General features: G+C 44.9%; 1 protein-coding gene across 4 annotated transcripts in view; it reads left to right on the forward strand.

The window, feature by feature from the left end:
• NR5A2 (nuclear receptor subfamily 5 group A member 2) overlaps positions 1–18,408 on the forward strand; it is a 97,926-nt gene that overhangs the window by 7,393 nt on the left and 72,125 nt on the right. Inside the window, exons 1-5 of one of the 4 annotated variants that reach the window (XM_054211429.1) lie at positions 2,442–2,757; positions 3,450–3,587; positions 6,075–6,193; positions 7,464–7,605; positions 10,351–10,997. In XM_054211429.1, the coding sequence (XP_054067404.1) occupies positions 3,506–3,587; positions 6,075–6,193; positions 7,464–7,605; positions 10,351–10,997 (990 nt within the window). In that variant the 5' untranslated portion in view covers positions 2,442–2,757; positions 3,450–3,505. Of the gene's footprint in view, positions 1–2,441; positions 2,758–3,449; positions 3,588–5,434; positions 5,568–6,074; positions 6,194–7,463; positions 7,606–10,350; positions 10,998–18,408 lie in introns of those variants that run through there. The other 3 variants (XM_054211426.1, XM_054211428.1, XM_054211427.1) reach the window with 3 other exon arrangements.

Here is an 18,408-nt window from a genome sequence, read left to right on the forward strand (position 1 = left end):
TATAAAATATTCCAGGTCTTGCCGCTTGTACTAATCAAGGCTGCTGGAGGCTCCCCGAGCCATCATCTTTTATAATTATAATTACACGCGTCAATCAAGACCTTCAGGCAAAGTCAGAACAAGGCAGGCAAACTCAGGAGAGAAATCACATTAAAAAAAAGTTTGGGGAACTTAGTAAGGAATGGAGAAGAGATTAGAAGAAAGGGTAATTAAGGTTGCTCAAGGCAATCGTGAGAGCTAGAACTCCATGTTAAATTAAATGTAGCCACAAGGGACCAGGTATCATTTATAATATATACTGCCCTAAACTGTTACTTCAGAGAAATGTGGATGTGTAATAACCACTCCAAAGTATTTTCATCCGTAGCGATAGTTCGCGGAGTGGCTTTGCGATGTACAATTTGAACTCGCTCCAAACGCTTCCCCGGCGGAATGACATTAAGCCCACGAGTAGGAGCGAAGAGCCCGGGGACTGGTACTAGGGCCGTGTCCAAGAGGGAGTATTGGCCGGGGAGAGCCGGCCCGGTCCGGGCCAGCCGCCGGCGGGGACAGGCGACCGGGATGCCCGCGGGGGCCGCAGCCCGCCTGGCCCCCGCAGCGCTCGGGCCGGTTTCGCCTCCGGACGCGAGGTTTCCTTCCCCGGCTTTCGCCCAAAACGCGGGTGCCTTTCCCGGAGCAGCAATAACGAGAGCGGAGGCACGGAGCGCCCCGGCGGGGCGTCGCTAAGCGGCGTGACCCACCCGGCGGCGAGCGGGAGGGAACGGACCGTCACTTTCCCCGACGGAGCCCAGCGAGCTGCAGAGCGCGGGTCCGGCGGTGCCCTGCCGATGTGTGCTAAACTTCCCACGGTCTGCCGTAAGTGCAGCCGAGCTGTGCTCTGACAACGCTTCTCCTGCGGGGAAGGGCTACGAGGAGGCGAAGCTCCTCTGCGAGCCGCCCCCGGGGTCCTCTGGCCACCCGTCGGGCCCGCAGCAGGCTGAAGCGGCCCGGCTGCAGGTTCGCAAGGCCGGAGGGCCGCGGCCCCGCCGCGCCGCGGAGACCCCCGGCCCGCAGCCCCGACACCCTTCCGGAGGGCGCCCGGGGGAGCGGAGCGGAGCCGCCGCTGCGCTGCGGACGCCGCCAGTGCAGAGCCGGTCGGGGCTCAGCGCAGGGCGATGCTACAGCGAGGCGCCTGCCAGAGGTGTTGTTGGTAATTAGTGTATCTGATAACAACTTTCCAAGGGCCAAGACGCGGTCTCAGCCCGAGCTACTTCTGCCTAAAGACGAGGGCTTTCCCTCGGGATGGTTTTCGGCCACCCCGCCTTAGCCATCGCCAAATCATCGCTGGGAGCCACCCCGCTCCCAGCGCTCGCCATTGTTTCCGTCCTAAAACTTATTCGCAGGCGAACTGTTGAACTCTGAAATTATAACTTGAGAAATAACGTGTTGATACAGATCAAAAGCTCGCCTGCTTGCCCTCCCGCCCGAAGGGGAATGGGGTGAGAATGGTAAGAGCCCGAGAGGTCCGAGCCTCTCTGCGCGTTGAGTCCATCCCCAAAAATGTTAATCCCTGCACAGAGAAGGAAAGCAAGAGACGTTTTCTACTCCAGTGGTGCTGGTGTTGGGTTGGCTCGGGATCTGCGCTGAATTAAGCAAAGCTCTCTTTTTCCAGTTACTGGATGCGAAAAGTTTAAACTGTCTAGGCAAGAGCACAGCTGAGTCCGCACTCTGCACGTGGAGGGCTTGTCCCACCGCTGGTCACCTTGCGATCGTCACAAATATTTAATAAGTTACAACAAGGGTCAGTTTTCACAAACTCTCTCCCAACCGATGGGAAATGCTATACCCTGCGCCGGAGACGGTTCCGCGCCTCACTTTCAATCGGAAGCAATTTTCACTGCCAAATATTTTCATCTCTTAGTATACACAATGGAGATTAAAGTGTCAGAGGAGTACGGGCAGCCGAGCGCTCGGGCGGGGGGCTCGGATGCTTTCAAAGGTGCAAATATCGCCCATCCCGCACCGCTAAACCTATCTATGCGCTGCAGTGGGAGCTGCGCGGAGCGCCCCGGGCGCTCCCGGCGTGGGAGAGGCGGGAAGGGCAGCGGAGGCGGGCAGACCCCCGGCCCGGCTTGCCGGGCGGCTCGGCACCCCGCCGCACCCGGAGTCCCCGTCCCGCCACGCCGCGGGGCCACCCGGCTCTCGCCGCTGAGACACCCGCTTGAGAGAAACGAGTTCTTTGGGACAACTTGGAAACGAGTGCCTCTTGCTGCACCGTGAGCCGGGGAAGGGAGTCTCTTGCTCAAGCGGTGGCTCTGTCAGGGCATTGGATTTTGTGCAAACGGTGCAACTGGCACCGACATATTTCGCAAGAAGTTTAGGGGAGGGAGACCTAAAAAGCCAGAATAGGTTCAGCGAGCTCAAGCGCGGCTCCCTCCCGCTTTACTCAGGCTCTAGGGCTGCGCGGCGGCAACGTGGCCGCAAGGGCTAGGGTTCTCCAAGCGCAAGGGTTTCCGCTGCCTACCCCCGCCCGACCGGAGGGAAGGCGAGGGCCGGGGTCACCGCAGTCGCCGCTGTCCGGGCGGGGGAATTGCCCCGCCGGCCCCAGGGGAACTGGAGTGGCGTTGCCCGCCAGCAAGGAGGCACACAGCTGGAGGGAGGGCAGGCGCAGCCCGGTTCGGCGGAGCTGGCGGCCCGTCAGGCTCCGCTGGGGCCGGGAGGGGTGGCTGCATCCCAGGCCCCCCCACCCCGCAGCCCTGTTTAACAACTGGGCAGGGGGTGAGCGCGCTGGGCAAACGTGTATGCTCCTGTGCGTGTGTGTGCGGTGCGTGTGTGTGTGTGTGCGCGGCGGGTGTTGCTCGTCCCGCCTCTGCCTTATTGGCTGCAAGGGTGGTGTCGAGGCCCCCCTTCGCCGGAGCCCCCCGCGCCCTGCAGCCCCTGGGCTCGAGGAGCGCCTCCCCGCGGGCCCGGGGCTAGAGGTCCCGACTCGGCACCTCCGCACTTGTGGCGGGGGGAAAAGGGGGAGGAGGAGGAGGAGGAGGAGGGAGGAAGGGAGGAAGGGAGGAGGGGGACGGGGGTGGGAACCCTGTCCAGCAGCATCAGCGGCGGCAGAGCGCTCCTGTGCGCTGTGCCGCTCCGCATGGATCGGGGCGCCGGGCTGCCGCCGCGCTGAGCCCCGGGCGGAGCTGCTGCGGGCTCCCGGGGTTCCTCCTTCCTCCCCGGCACCCCCCAGTCTTCCTCCTCCTCCTTTCCTCTCCGCCCCCGCTGCTTGCAGCCCGACTACCGCTCCGCGGCTCCCCCAGCCGCGGGCACCCGGCGGCGCTTCCCGGCGGCCGGGGCCGCTCGTTGCTCCCGCTGCAGCAGGGCAAGGGCTGGCGCGGAGCAAAGGGAGGGAAGAGGAGGAGGAGGAGGAACAGGCAGCGGCCGCCGAGCGCCTCTTGCTCCAGCTAAATCTGTGCTGCCGTGTCCAGGTGCTGGTGTCGCGGACGGACACGGAGCCCCCACCCCGGCCCGCAGCCGCCCTGTCATGCTGCCCAAAGTGGAGACGGAGGCCCTGGGACTCGCCCGGTCGAATGGGGAACAGGGGCAGATGCCGGAAAACATGCAAGGTAAGGGGGGAAAGGCACGGCGCTCCCCCACCGCGCACGCTCGGGCCCCCCTCGGCAAACAGCCCTTTCGTCCTGCCAAAAAAGTTTACGGCTGCCGACTGCGAGATCCCCCTCCGCCGCCCGCTCCGCGCCTTGTCGCGCCTTTGCCTTCGCGGGCCAACTTCTAGCGTGGCTCGGGCGGGCACCGGGGACCGGGCCACCAGCGCCGAGGGGACGGCAAGACCCCGGCCAGGAAGTGCAACCGCGGCCGGGAAACCGTCAAGCAACTGGCCGGCGGGAGCCTTCCCCCGGGTGCAGACGCCCCGCCGGTCACTGCTCGGGGACACCGTCCCCGCTGCAGATCCGGGGGATCCGGTCTCGTCCCCGGTCCGCGCAAAACTGACTCGAAGTTTAGGGCAGGGGGAGTTACGCGGGGAAGTCCTGCCGAGCACCCTGTGTGCCACACACCGTCCCGAAACGGGGCCCCGAGGGCTCTGTCCCGCGGGTGCGGCGCCCGCAGGCACAGCGCAGGTGGCAGCGGTGGTGGTGCGAAACTTCGCAGCAGAGAGCCCCGACGCCGCGGCGGATTTGCGCCCTTGCGGGGTACCCGGGAAGGCAGCGGGATGCCCGAGCTGCCACGGCTCTGGAAGTGCCTCTGTGGGACGGGATGGTGCTGTTGCCGGTACCCTGCACGGGGCCCGAGCGCTGCGCGGAGGCAGGCGGCGGAGACCCCGTCCGAGGGCCGCCGCGGGGGGATCGGCTCCCTGCATCGGAGTCGGCAGCCGGGTACGCGGGCACTGCCCGCCCCGCCCAGCCCTGCGCGCCTCTCCCGTCCCGTCTGCTCTTTCGAAATTATTCCCGTCTCCTGTCGGGAGCCTGCTGGGGACCGGGGGCGGGGTGGGCCGGGGGCCTCGGAGGTGCTGGGGGCGGCCCGCCTGCCCCTTTCCTCGCCCGCGGAGGAGGCTCCGTGCCAGGTCACAGCTCTCGGAAAACCCCTGCTTTCCCACTTGGTTTTTCCTGCGAGGAGGGGGAACTTCGTGCCAGCGCCGGGCCCTGGAGCCGCGGCCGCGGGAGCAGAGGGGAGGGCCGGGCCCTCCTCCTCCTCCGCCCGCGGCCGCCCCGCGTCCGCCCAACGCCGCTGGCAGGCGGCGATTCCCGGCCGTGCCGGGGTCGCTTTGGAAACGTTTTCCCGGCCGTGGGCTGGCGGGTTAATGCCCCCCGCGCTCCCTGGCAAGCTCCCCCGAGCGCCGGGCGCAGCCCCCTTGCCCTGGCCGAGGTGCGCGCAGGTCCCGCGCCCCAAGCCGGACACCCGGTCCGGGGGCTTTGGGCGGACCCTGACCGTCCCCGTGTCCTCGAACTGTGGCAGCCGCGAAGAGGCGACATCCTGAGCGGTGCCGCTGCGATGCCCTGCGCCTCTCGCCTCGCTCAGGAGCCCTCCGCTGCCGCCGCGCTTGCCGAGCAGATCGGAGGTTTAGCAGCAGGGAAGGGGAAGGAAACCGGCCCCGCGGTGAGCGGCGAGGTTTCTTTTTGGGAATAACCAGAGCGGCTGACTGGGCTCTTTGTGGGGGGAGCCCGGCTCGAGTGACCGCGCTCTGCGACTTCATTCAGCTTGTTTTACCCCCACCTCGTCCTCTCCTGACGGCCGGCTCCTCCCCGCCTGTTCCCCGAGCGGCAGAAACTTCAAGTGGCCCCGGCGCGCAGGTTTCCCGCCGGTACCGGAGGGCGCCGGCTGGGCAGACCCCGACCGCATCCCCCGAGGACGAGGGTCCCGGCCTGCTGTCCCTCAGCCGACCCGCGGGGAGCCGCGCCGACGGGGACTTAAAGCGTCTCCCCGGTCGCTGCGGGGACCGCTGTCTGCGAAAGGCGGGGACTCGGGCATGCAGCGCTCGCCCCACCGGCCGGGGCAGGCGGGGGAAGCGAGCTGGCTCGGAGGGGCGGCGGCCACCCTGAGACAACGAGTTCGAGGGGCGCGGAGGACGTTGTTTTAAGCTGGTTTTGCAAGTAAGTAACTTGCATTTAACGCGACGCAAAAAGTGCTGGGTCTGTAGGATACAAGTTTAGGCTAAGTAAATATTTGCGGGATGAAGTTGAAAGAAAACTTTAAAGGAAACGAACTGAGTTACTTTAAATACACAAGTGACACTTAATCTTTTCGTTCTGATTTTTTAAAGCTTGTCCCTGATCATTTTTGGATTTAAATGAATTCATTTGCTTTGTGATTCCAAAACCTAAGGACTAGGTTAAGGGCACTCTGTAAATATAAATATCTAGAACATAAAACTGAGCAGCTGATGGTTTTTGTTCCACTTGCTAAGTATCATGCAGATTTGCTGTTGATGAAAAGTTGCATGTCTCAATGCAAGCTGTGTTTTTAAAAAGAAAACTTTTTTTCCCTTTAATTTGCAGTGGTGTGTTTAAGTGAGCTTTCTCTCTAGATGAGAACAATTGCAGAAAATTTGAGTCATTAATGTAAATTCTAATTGAATGTGCTATTTCTCCTTTCCCCAGTGTCTCAGTTTAAAATGGTGAATTACTCTTATGATGAAGACCTTGAGGAACTGTGTCCAGTCTGTGGAGATAAAGTGTCTGGGTACCATTATGGACTTCTCACCTGTGAAAGCTGCAAGGTTCTGTTCTAATTACTTCATACAAACACAAGTACACCAAAAAAAAGTTTCAAATATAAGCAGAAAAAATGATAATTAAAGAAAACAGATGTGTAATAATTTAGCTTAATTCTGATATGTTTCTTGTTACTTTCACATAAGAAATTAACCATCAAAAAGCTTTAGGATTTTGAAGTCTCTTGGAGAGATCTCATCTGCACAAATGGAAACAACCTGGACTGTTTTGCATTGTACTTTTGTCGTTGCTTTTAAGTATTTTGCTGTTGTGAAGTGATGTAGTTCTAGAACAACTTTCATTCCTAAATGTCCTAAATATCGATTTTAGTTGATTTATATACATTCAGAGTATTCTGTCCCTCGAGGATAAAGTAGGAAAGGTATCCTCAATACAGATCAGCTTTACAAAATCTAATGCAGCTTTCTTAAGACTTTTTCATCCTTCAATATTACAGCCTAAATTTCTGTGACTATAATGACCATGCACTTTTTTCATACAAACTATAACTTTCAGAGCTCGCCTGACACAAAAAGTCAAGTAACTAATGTATTACTTGTTTTAGATCATTCATTAATTTGGGGAATAAAATATTTATAAATGCAACTTATCATATTGGAAGATGAATGTATCTGCATGGTTGTATTATACTAAAGGGTTTAAATACTTAGGAATTTATTTCATGTAAATTTTTTTTAAGTTCTTTATTGTTGTCTAAGTAATGCACTGTAAATGAAACTCCTTTGGCAGAACAATGCAATTTAAAATATTTAGTTGCATGGGAAAATTAACTTAGCACATTATATTTTCATTAAAAAATAATCAATGAGAAATGAACAAGCACTTATTATGCCTCTAGCATGCACCTCTGGGATGTACAGTAGCCAGAGGTACTCTGTATTTCTGTTATCTTTGCAATAGTGTCCCTACTTATTTCATGTAAAAGTTCTTTAAAAGGAAAAGTTTAATAATTTTGCAATGATTAAAGAATACAAAAGGAATTAGTCAGCTTCACTATTACTGGGGCACAGGAGACTACAGCCAGTCTTACCAAGCTTTGACATAAATCTATAAAACAGCACTAACACAAGAAAACCTTTTCTGGAGTCTGGTGGTTTTCTCCTGGGTACATCTCACTGTAATTTAAAATAAACTACGTAACTTCATAAGTGCATGAGTGGTGTCAGAAAAATATATTACAATGATTTCCATAAAATAAAATGCTGAAATACGCTATTCAAGAAAAACAGGCTAACTTTTGTATCTGTCATACAGGGATTCTTTAAACGAACAGTCCAGAATAACAAAAGGTACACATGTATAGAAAATCAGAATTGCCAGATTGACAAAACACAGAGAAAACGATGCCCTTACTGTCGATTTCAAAAATGTCTAAGTGTTGGAATGAAATTGGAAGGTAAGAAGTATAGTCTTGCTGATACTGTCAACTATACTATAGATTAATTTTGAAAATTATAGCATTACATGTGTTATTACATGCTATTTTATTTTTTAAAATGCTACATATTTATCATAGTTTTGAAATTACAGTAAAAGGTGATTTGTGTGCTCAATGAAATTGTTGCTTTATAAAAAAAAAATCTAATGAGTAAATGGTAAATCACTAACAGCTAGTCAAAACCATAATCCATTTTTTCATATATGTATAAAACTTGATATTTCAGTATTTTAGAGTTTGTGAAGGAATGGATCTAGATAAAATAGTTTTGCAGCTTTTTAAAAGACCTAATTTAGATTAAACATAAAATATGTAAGAAGTGCCCAGATTAGGGGGAAAAAAAAGCGCCATTGCTATGCAGAGTGATCTGCTTTTATTTATATTTTATCTAGGGTTGTTTTTTTTTTAAATATATTCTTCTGACAATAAGGCAGAAAATAGAGAAACAGATAAAATAAGGGGTTTTTTTCCTCACACTGACTTGCCTTTGGGATTAAGGAATCAAATAATTTCTAAAATTGTGTCCTATATTTTGTGATCCTACACCTGAGATGCTATTACAAATGAAAGAGAATAAGGGATTTTGAAGTATACTTTTTGACTTCATTTCACTTTCTCATGTACAGAGAACAATGAAAAGCGTACAGTACCCTTTGAGACAACTGAATGCAAAATTATCATCAACTTGAATTTGAGAATCATACACAGTTCATTCTAACTTTGATACATAAAATATTAAAATTCAGATTTCACAGCAAATGACATTTCTGCTTGACTGAGGACAAGCTCCTAAATTCCTTATTCTTACAATTGTACTGAAATGGCATTCATCCTAGACGGTTAACCGGGAAAAATCAGGCCAAGGAGGGCAACCATAAACCATTAAGGGAACCATAAAGGCTAAGACCCAGTCACCTGAGTCTGGCACAGGAAAACTACTGATGTAACTGAAGATAAACAGAAAAATCAGCCTCCTGCAGTTTGGTGGATTCAATACTATTCTGTTTGCCCACAAGACAGAGCTAGCACAGACACACTGCACTAAACATCCTGAATCACTGCATGTTCTTCCAAATTCAAATAGTACAACAACAAGACATTTGGAATCCTTTTCTCATTGCTGACATTAGGAAAAAGGATAAAATATATTTATCTACTCCTACCTTTAACTCCCCTCAATTGTTGACAATGGTACAGGACCAAATTTTGTCTTCTCCTGCGATTACATGCAGTTCATCTTAATTTCTATAGGAGTTATACAAAAGCATTTGCTAATCCAATTTGGCTGATAATTTTTAATTGTAGAATACCTGGGAGGGTACTATGTATACAGATTTAAAGTTAATTACATTTAGCAGCATGGTGATTTAATTACTTTAATTTCCTGCATTTTGCTCAAAATCAACATTCAACGGCAATAGCAGCAGCAGGATTTTTACTGCAAATTTAAGCAAAGTGCCTGTAGTTTTAAAGATACTCTAGAAAATGTACTTTAGGTTCCTTATCCACACATCCATACAACTTCTTTTCCTTTGTTTAGAAAATCGGAAGAACACGTGCTTCCATAATTGTAAATACTTGTGACATTTATATGTGTATTTCCCTGATAGCAATATATATAGCCTTAAAGTCTAGTTCATAAATTGCCATGGACCAAAAAAATCATTAAACGTTAAAGTCCTTATGATAATGTACAGTATTATGCGTATCTAGCATTCATAATAAATTTTTAATGTTCTACTAATCCCTAAGATAAAAAGCTCAAGAACTTAACCTCCAGCAGTCTCAGCAGTCTCAACATGTCACCAGGCTGTCAAAGGTTCCTCTTTCAATCTAATTGCCATTGGGCAAGGTGGGCTTGGTGAGAGCTCCTCGCTAGTCCCTTACATATATACCATGGTGACAGACACTGCTGTGACAGAGACCACCAGTATGACTCCCAGGGCAGCTGTTGAGGTGGATTTGTTTTAATTATTTCTAATTCCAGAGATATTACAAGCCAGAACAGTGTCAATAGTTTCTGTTTCACTTCCACCTTCTATGTGGAAGGCAGCAAGCTGACAGCTTTCTCTCTGTACATTCCAACTGCAGCTAAACATTTCTGTAGAGCTGTTCAGCTAACTAGAAATCTCTTAATGTTTTACACCAATCTGAACAGAATCATCAAAAGGAAATATTTCCTTTTTGCCAAGAAAAACGTATTCCCCTTTATGACTACTGAACATTTCGCAATTTACGTTTCAGATGTTTTGCTGCGGTGGAAGGCAGTAATGGAATGATTATAATGAGACAATGTGGTCCGCTGGATACGTCTCAGACAAATTCTGGACATCAGCCCTTGTTTCTTAATGACATAGTAGCTTGACATAAAACCAAACACACATTGAGATCTCCACATGATCCCATAGCAGGTGTGAAATTCCTGTAGCCAACCATTGTGTTTGTCCCTGTGTCCTAATCAATGTAAAGAGAAGTCCTTCTATGTTAGTAATATATGCATGTGATATTTAAATTACCAGAAAAAAAAAAGTGACATTTGTTAAGTCAAAATAAATCTTTTTCTTTAGGAATAGAAGTGCTACTTTAAATATGAAAAAAAAAGGAGTTATACTTTTACATTTTTCTATGTCCTAATGTAAGTTTCATTAAAGACTGTTGATTCCAAGTTTTAATTATGATTTACCTCCTCCTCTTCCTCAACAGCTGTGCGAGCTGACCGAATGCGTGGCGGTCGAAACAAGTTTGGACCAATGTACAAGAGAGACAGGGCATTGAAGCAGCAGAAGAAAGCTCTTATCCGAGCAAATGGACTTAAACTGGAAGCCATGACTCAGGTGATCCAAGCAATGCCAACTGACCTGACAATATCCTCTGCAATCCAGAACATCCATTCTGCCTCCAAAGGCCTACCTCTGAACCATACTGCCTTGCCTCCTACAGACTATGACAGAAGTCCCTTTGTAACCTCTCCGATTAGTATGACAATGCCACCCCATGGCAGTTTGCAAGGTTACCAAACCTATGGCCATTTTCCAAGCCGTGCTATCAAGTCCGAGTACCCTGACCCTTACACTAGTTCACCAGAGTCAATAATGGGCTACTCATACATGGATAGTTATCAAACAAGCTCACCAGCAAGTATTCCGCATCTGATATTGGAACTCCTGAAATGTGAGCCAGATGAGCCACAAGTCCAAGCTAAGATCATGGCATATCTGCAGCAAGAGCAAGCCAACAGAAGCAAACACGAGAAGCTCAACACATTTGGGCTTATGTGTAAAATGGCTGACCAAACCCTCTTCTCCATTGTTGAGTGGGCTAGGAGTAGCATCTTTTTTAGAGAACTTAAGGTAGGTAACAATCTTACATTATAATTATCATTCAGTCAAGAAAAAAATACCATTTGTTACAATGTTGTACTTCAAGCAAGAAAGTATGGTTTATCTCTTTTTTTTTTCTCCCAGACATCTCATTCTTAATGTATGTAGCTTGAAGTAGGCAGAGTATTACAAGGAGAAACTTGTAGTTGTCTCCACCTGAGCCTGTAATTAGCTGTAGCAAAGAGATTCAAGTTTCAGTTCAGCTCTTTTGTACTTTACTATTTATCACAACTGTTACTAACCTCCATAGGGCCTCACATGAGTTTTACTCCTTCTTTGTCAGTATTGCTCACTGTCTGGCTTGTATTCAGAGTTGTAAGCACAGCTGTTACATCATTTTGCATTCATTTATGTAATTATTTCATTACCTCATTTAACATATGGGGTAATGCCATTTTTGTCCAATATGTCCTTACATAAGCTCATATTTGGAATATTCACTTTCTTAGTACAATACTGTTTTGATTCTGCTGAATCCTAAGCAGGGTACACACAGAACAGAAAGCCAGGAGGAAGAAGATACCTTAAGGACTCCTTTTGGTTCTCATCACCACTGATATATGCGGGATTCCTTTAATCTAGGCTGGCTACAATGACCTTTAGTCTCTTAATTTTGTTGGAGCACCCAAAAAATGCTCACGCACAGTGCTCTGGTGGCCAGAAATTCCCCCATTTGTGTTTCTCAGACTTTTTGTTAAGGCAATTTTGAGGTCTGTTGTGATCAGGTCTGAAATTTTAAGCTAGAAATTTGGGATCAGACAATAGAGATAAGCTACAGTTTTTAACCACTCTCTTGATACAGAAATTAGCTCTGGAAGAAATAAAAGGTTTTCCGTCTCAAAAAAATCCTCAAGATGATGAACTCAAATAATTCTGAATTTCTCTATTGTATTGCTAGTTACTGAATCTCTGTCTGCTACACAGGGATGTTTTTGCCACAACTATTTGCTGCTGAAATCTGTTTTTTTGTGACCACTCATAATTTCTTGCTGACTACTGTCAAGCTGAGGGAAAATAATACAATATCCAAATACAACAATTACTGTAGAAGTTCACTGAGAATTGAATCTATATGATCAAGAACACAGAAGGGAGATCCCATTAAAAAGCTGCAGTCAGGACGCTTGCCACAACAATATTTCTGTCATAACCATAATGATGCGGACACATGAAATAAAGCCAGATTACAAGAAAAGCAAGCTGTATATGTTGCACATACAACTCCAGCTTCTCTCCAATTTTTCATGAGAATGGTTGCAGGAACCATTAAAAACTCAGTCTATATAAAGAGAAAGAAGGGAGGAAGTTTACGCAGAGGGGAGGAAGAAAACGGATTAGAGACAAAGACTGTCACATCTTTGCTATCTAGGTTGTTTGCGATTTTATAGTAAGCTGTAAGCCATGCTACCCATTTTAAATAATTTAAAAATGAAAATAGCAAACGTTACATTTCCAGTAGACTATGTTCTAAACATCAGGAACCAGATCTTTCTACCCGTATACTTGTGAGCACTTTAGTCTAGAGTAACCACGTTAAAAATCACTGAGACTTGCAGAACAAGATACTCTTCAGTGTAAGAATTTTTAAGTTATGATCTGCCTTAAAATTCCATTTATGATTAAAGTGAGAATATGAAAAGATATTCAAGCAACATTTAACATTTACTTTTTATGGTTCCATAGCTTAATCTATAGGCAGATTTTATAAGCATTCAACACAATGGGAATAGTTTCAGGGATTGTCTTCACCTCCAACCTCAGCTTGGATGATATTCTTCAACCAACATATATTTACTAGTACGGACACAAAAGATGCAGAAATTTGTTTCATGAAAATGCTGACCAACTTCTCTGTCTCTGGATGTATATATACACTACCATGTACATACATACTTCTGGAAATACATATATTCTAGAAATATATATAGACTCTCACATTTTTAGAAGGCATTGGTTTCATCTTAGTATTTGTACTCTTTACATCTTAGAAACGCAGTCAGTTTCATACCTTCTGGCATATCCACATCTTTTTTTTTTTTAATTGGATAAAATCAACTAAACTGCACAGCATTCCAGAACAATAACAACACACTTAGAAATCCATCCTCATCCAATATTTAGGGATCAGATTACAGAAAATGCCAAGAACTTAAAGCTTCTCAACTTCAAAAAAGTGAGATGCCCAAAACACGCTTAGATCAGACTCTACTTTGTTAACTGCACCAGGTAACACCATCTCTTTTTACAGCTGAGAGGAGAGGGTCAGAATTAAACAAGAGGTTTCCAAACCTTTCCTGAACACAGCTCTCTTCTATCCGTCCATGGTTTCAGCTCCTTCTGACCAAGGTAGCAAAAGCAGCTCTTTCAGATTGCTGCACAGAACATAAACACCTGTAGGTGAGGGGAAAAAAGACACCTAAGAATATGACAGAGAGATTTTAAATTCAGAAGGAGGGGAAAAAGCAATTGTAATAAAGATGCAACTAGATTTTCAGAACAGCTAACTGTGTTCCCTACCTATACACAGCTGAGAAGTATGTATTTGCTTGAGAAGATATTTTCCTATTATTCCTACTTGTCTAAACTTATCTAAATCTTGAGATGTCTTTCAGATAAGACAGGTGCATTAGCAGATTTCTGTGACTAAAATTTTAAATTACTCAACTAATTAAATAGTAAAAAAGTACAAATGTGATTTGTATTAAATTCATCATGATTTTGCCATGATAAGTGATGCCTTGCTCAATTTGTGAGTTACCAAACAGCATGTTTGCAATTCTTTACTGCATCCTTTCACTTCATTCTAAATTTAGTCTTACATGTTTGTCTCTTCAATTCATACAAAAGGGCAAACATTTTCCTTTCTGTTACTCCTAGAGATTTGTTGCTAACGGAGTTCAGGAGGGACTGAAAAGGAGGAGGACATAATAAAAAAATGCTGTCCCAGCCCATCAGTGGTTTAGGCCACATTTACCCTAGATATAATAACAAAAACCCACCAGTGAACTACATTTTTAAAGTTGACCCTTTCTCTTTCCATTTGGCTGAAAATTTAATTTTTTTTTAAGAGAGCTCAAGTGACAACAAACATGTTTTAAAACATTACTTCATGAAGCATTTATCAGCTTATGCTTATCATAATCTTCTCATCTGTCACTCTGAATTGTCAACACCTCTTTTGGAATGTGTTATACATGTAAGCATGTAAAAGGTAAAAATATTGACTGGGCAGAACTACCTACAGCATGCACTGCATTTTACAGAATTTTACTTGTGTATGAATTTAAGGCCAATGCTCATATTTACTAAGGAGCAGATCCTCTCATCTTCATGTTGGATGTCAGAAATCAATGGAAATATTAATGAAGCAAACTGGTTAGGATTAGTAATAATGTCAAAGTAAGATCCAAAGCAGCCAGTGGCAATCCACTTTGAATTTAACACCTGCTAAAATCTCAAACATACCTATCTGTTTTGTGAAGTCAGAATACTTTGTAATTAGTAATTACATCATAAGTTCTGTGGTTTTGACGTCACATATTATTCGCTTATTCACAATGAGAAATGTTTCTGTATAGTTTTTTATACACAGATGAAATAAGAATACGCAGATAACCTCCTAGTAGACTCATGATGATACTAATAGTAATGAAGGCCTTTGTTTGCTTTTTTGGAGTTGTTGAAAGCTCAGTAAATATAAAAGTAAGATATATCCATCCTATCCTCAGCTAAGAAAACTCAGGAATGCCCTGGGGATGCTAGATTTGTAGCCAGCTGTCTTAGTCAGGTGAAAGGTCTTTGTACAAAGCTAAAAAGAAAATATTGCAAGAGTTTCTAGAGTCCAAAGGTTACCTGGCCCCAAGAAAGGATGCAGACAGTTCCACTGGACTGGTCTTTCCCCATCAGCCTGCATCAGGGAAAATTCAACAACTACTTCCAAAGCTAAGTACTCCTGAACCCATAAAAGAAAGAAGCCTCTGCTTGAGGCAGGAAGAAAACAAGACCTACACTGCAGAACAGTCCTCAGGATACTTTCTCCTGGCTGAGGATCAGAAAATTAACTAAATGTTGATAGTTACAAAAAAAGCACTGAAGGACTTGTGACTCACAAAAAGTATTACCTTGATTTATTTGGCTATTTTAGTGAGGATGTCATAGGTCAAAGTTCTATGTGAGCACAAACCCATTTAGTGAATGATTGCAGGAAGAGTCGGTGTACTTCTTGTTAAAGCAGCTCATCCTAGAACTATTCACTGAGTTTGCAAATTTAGGCCATTCATTGATGTCAGACAGTATCAGTTCTGGGACAGATTTCTTGCTATAAGTATAAATTTGTCCATGCTCACATTAGCTGCAAATGTGGCCTTCAAATAACCAATGGTTTAAGCACATATCTCAAAAGGACCCTATCTATAGAACTTCTACTGTACATGCTAACACAGATGTTTTGGCAGCTAATGAGCGAACAGGGGACTGGTTTTATATTACATATTCCTCATAAGCGCAACTATATTAGCAGAGTTTCAAATTATTTCTTAAAGAAGTGCAAACTTAGTGTGAATAGGATTAGCAGAACTTCTGGAGTCTCTTAATTTTTTCTGTAAAATGGATTTAGATAGATATAGAAACATAATGCTCAATATAGCAGCTTTAATTTCAAATTTCAGTCTTAAAGTAATTAAATATCAAGAAATGCATAGAAAATAAGGAATTACAGTACAGGAATACAATTATTAAATTGAATTAACACAGAACAGAAAAAAAATAGGATTTTTGGTGGTTTTTTTGTTGTGGGGTTTGGGGTTTTTTTGGGAAAAAACATCAGCAGTGGAATACCTTAAAAGTTCTTCTTTGGGGTCATGAAAGGTTGATATATTATTTAGACTTACGTTATCAAAGGCAATTTGATAACTTGAAGTGCTTTTGGACTTTGTAGTACGCGTTTATCAGGACAGGAAATGTAACTAACATATCTGATGAAATAAAACTTCCGAAGTGTTTTATCAATCAGGGAAGCTGACAGAAACTGAGATCCAGGACTCCCCTTAATATTAGTAATCAAATTAGTTAAGATGTTGTCATGTGTAGCTGTTGATTTTTAGTCTGGCTTATGAGTACCTGGATCTGAAAAAAAATATTTCTCAAACATTTAAAAAATGTTGGGGAAAGGGAAAAGTGTTTCTCTTACACAGCCAAGTAATTATTTGCTTTAGAATCATTAAAATAGTTTCACAAATAATTGCTATAAACAGAAGCCTCAGCAGAGAAGCCAGGGCTTAATGAAGCATGCGATTATACTTGCCACCTGTCTGAAATTTTTAGGGGAATACTCTTAGAAGTTAACTTCATTATTTTCTTCTGTCTCTCCTCTGAACAGAGGATGTGACTAAACGCTGTATTTCAGCATGCAGGCATGTCATTTTGCAGCCTTTCTAAACAGTTTGTTCAGTGCTAAGCCTTTGGCGCTTTTTCTACGGGTAAGAAGAAAGATGACGTCCTCCTATGCCCATTCATGTCGGAGCTGAATACTTAAGTTTCGCTCTGCTATCTGATGTTATTACCTCTGATAGCAGGAGACCGAGTTCAGTCACTCTGGATTTAGTCATTTTTCCATCTAATACCCAATGTTAAGCATCATGCTGAGACTAAGAACCATGCCCCTTGTCAATGTTTTTTGAAAGGCTGCCACTTCTACACCTGAATGGATCTGCAGTCAGCAGTTTATTGTAGCAAACTTACACAGTTTCCCATAAATAGCCATGATGCAATAACAATGTTTTGTTACTTATTACAAGAGAAAATTTGACCAAGTAACAATTCCAAAAGCTGTCCAGCCCATCCTAATGCTAGTGACAAGCAGAGATATAACAGGTTGTAGAGTGAACATGTGGAATTACATAGCTACATCCACTCCTGCCAGATGGCCTGAGGCAGACACTGCAGCCTTGATGAGAGCTACATTCTCATCTGTGAGTTGGAGGCATTTGTTACACAAAACAGAAGCTTAATGTTACAGTTTAATTTTTTCCTTCAAAGTCTAAGTTTCCAATTGAAGTTTGACAATTGTCAGCAATGACAGCAGAAAGATTACTTGGGTGTGTTACCAGACATATATCATATTGCTGTAGGGCAATATGAAAAAATAGTGCTCTTTAGTTCTTGCATGCTGTGGCTAGTCCTAAGTGATATTAAAGTGAATTCTAATAATGACTGCATGACTCCTGTACTGGCTAAGAAACTGAACAGTGAATGCTCAGCTATGTTATCATAATCTATTTTGTTTCCAGAACAGTATTGTAACTGTGATTTTCTGCTATGAGGATTTGACCCTTTTGCCAAATGATGGTGAGCACTTTGCACATTAAAAGTTAAACAATTCCAGTCCCTTGGAAAATCATAGATATATTTCCTGGGTTTGCTTAAGAAAGTCACAGTTTTATTGGTAGAATGACAGATCTTCACTTGCAAAAAACGATATTTTGCAAGTTTCTGCCACAAAAAAGTGCCATTTTTACCCCCTGCAAATTATGAAATTTCTTACAACCAGGCAGTAAATCTTACTATGGGAAGAGAACTTGTTTCATTCAGATCCGGAGTTTTTCTACAATACCTGTATCATTCAGATCCAGCACTTGTGTACAATACCTGTATGATACTTCTGTTGTATGGGATGGTTCCCAGTTGCAGTGAAAGTTTGCTGCCATACATTTATCAAGGCTATTCAGATTTAAGGATGTTATTCTGTTAACCTGTAGCCTTTAGGATCACCTACAGCAAGGATGAAATCCTAGTCATACTGAAGTCACTTAAAGACTTCCTATCAGCAATACTGAAGCCCTATAATATAAATGGATGTTCTTCTATACTTTCATATGTAGAGGTAGGCTGCTCCAAATCAAGGGATGATCATCTTTGCACGTACAGCACTGTGGAGTCAATAGCTCACATAATCCACTCAGCAATAGGCTGAAAAATGCTGACAAATGACAAGAAAATCAGAGGAAAGTGTGATCGATGAAGAACGATTAAGAAATCTGAATATTCATAGCTTGATGAAGCAACAAATACAACCATATGGCAGCCATGTAGAAGCACAAAGTCTGAACAAAACAAAGACCTTGGAGAGTGAGGAACTGTTTCTACCTGTAGTAGCACCAACAATATGGTTTCCACAACATTCAGTCATCAGACTCATTATTGGAGAATAGGCCTAAAACTGAGAGCTTTCAAATTCTGCTGTAAATTGTAAGATCACTCAGAACAGGTTGGAAGCACTATAGAGCTGTATAGGCACAGGAACATACTAAAGGATTTGTCTTTTCCATTTGCAATTTTAAAATTGTTATAAAATGGAATTTCAAATAGGGACAGTAAAACCAAG

Source organism: Rissa tridactyla, chromosome 8 (assembly GCF_028500815.1).
Source record: "Rissa tridactyla isolate bRisTri1 chromosome 8, bRisTri1.patW.cur.20221130, whole genome shotgun sequence".
NCBI classification, from domain to species: Eukaryota; Metazoa; Chordata; class Aves; order Charadriiformes; family Laridae; genus Rissa; species Rissa tridactyla.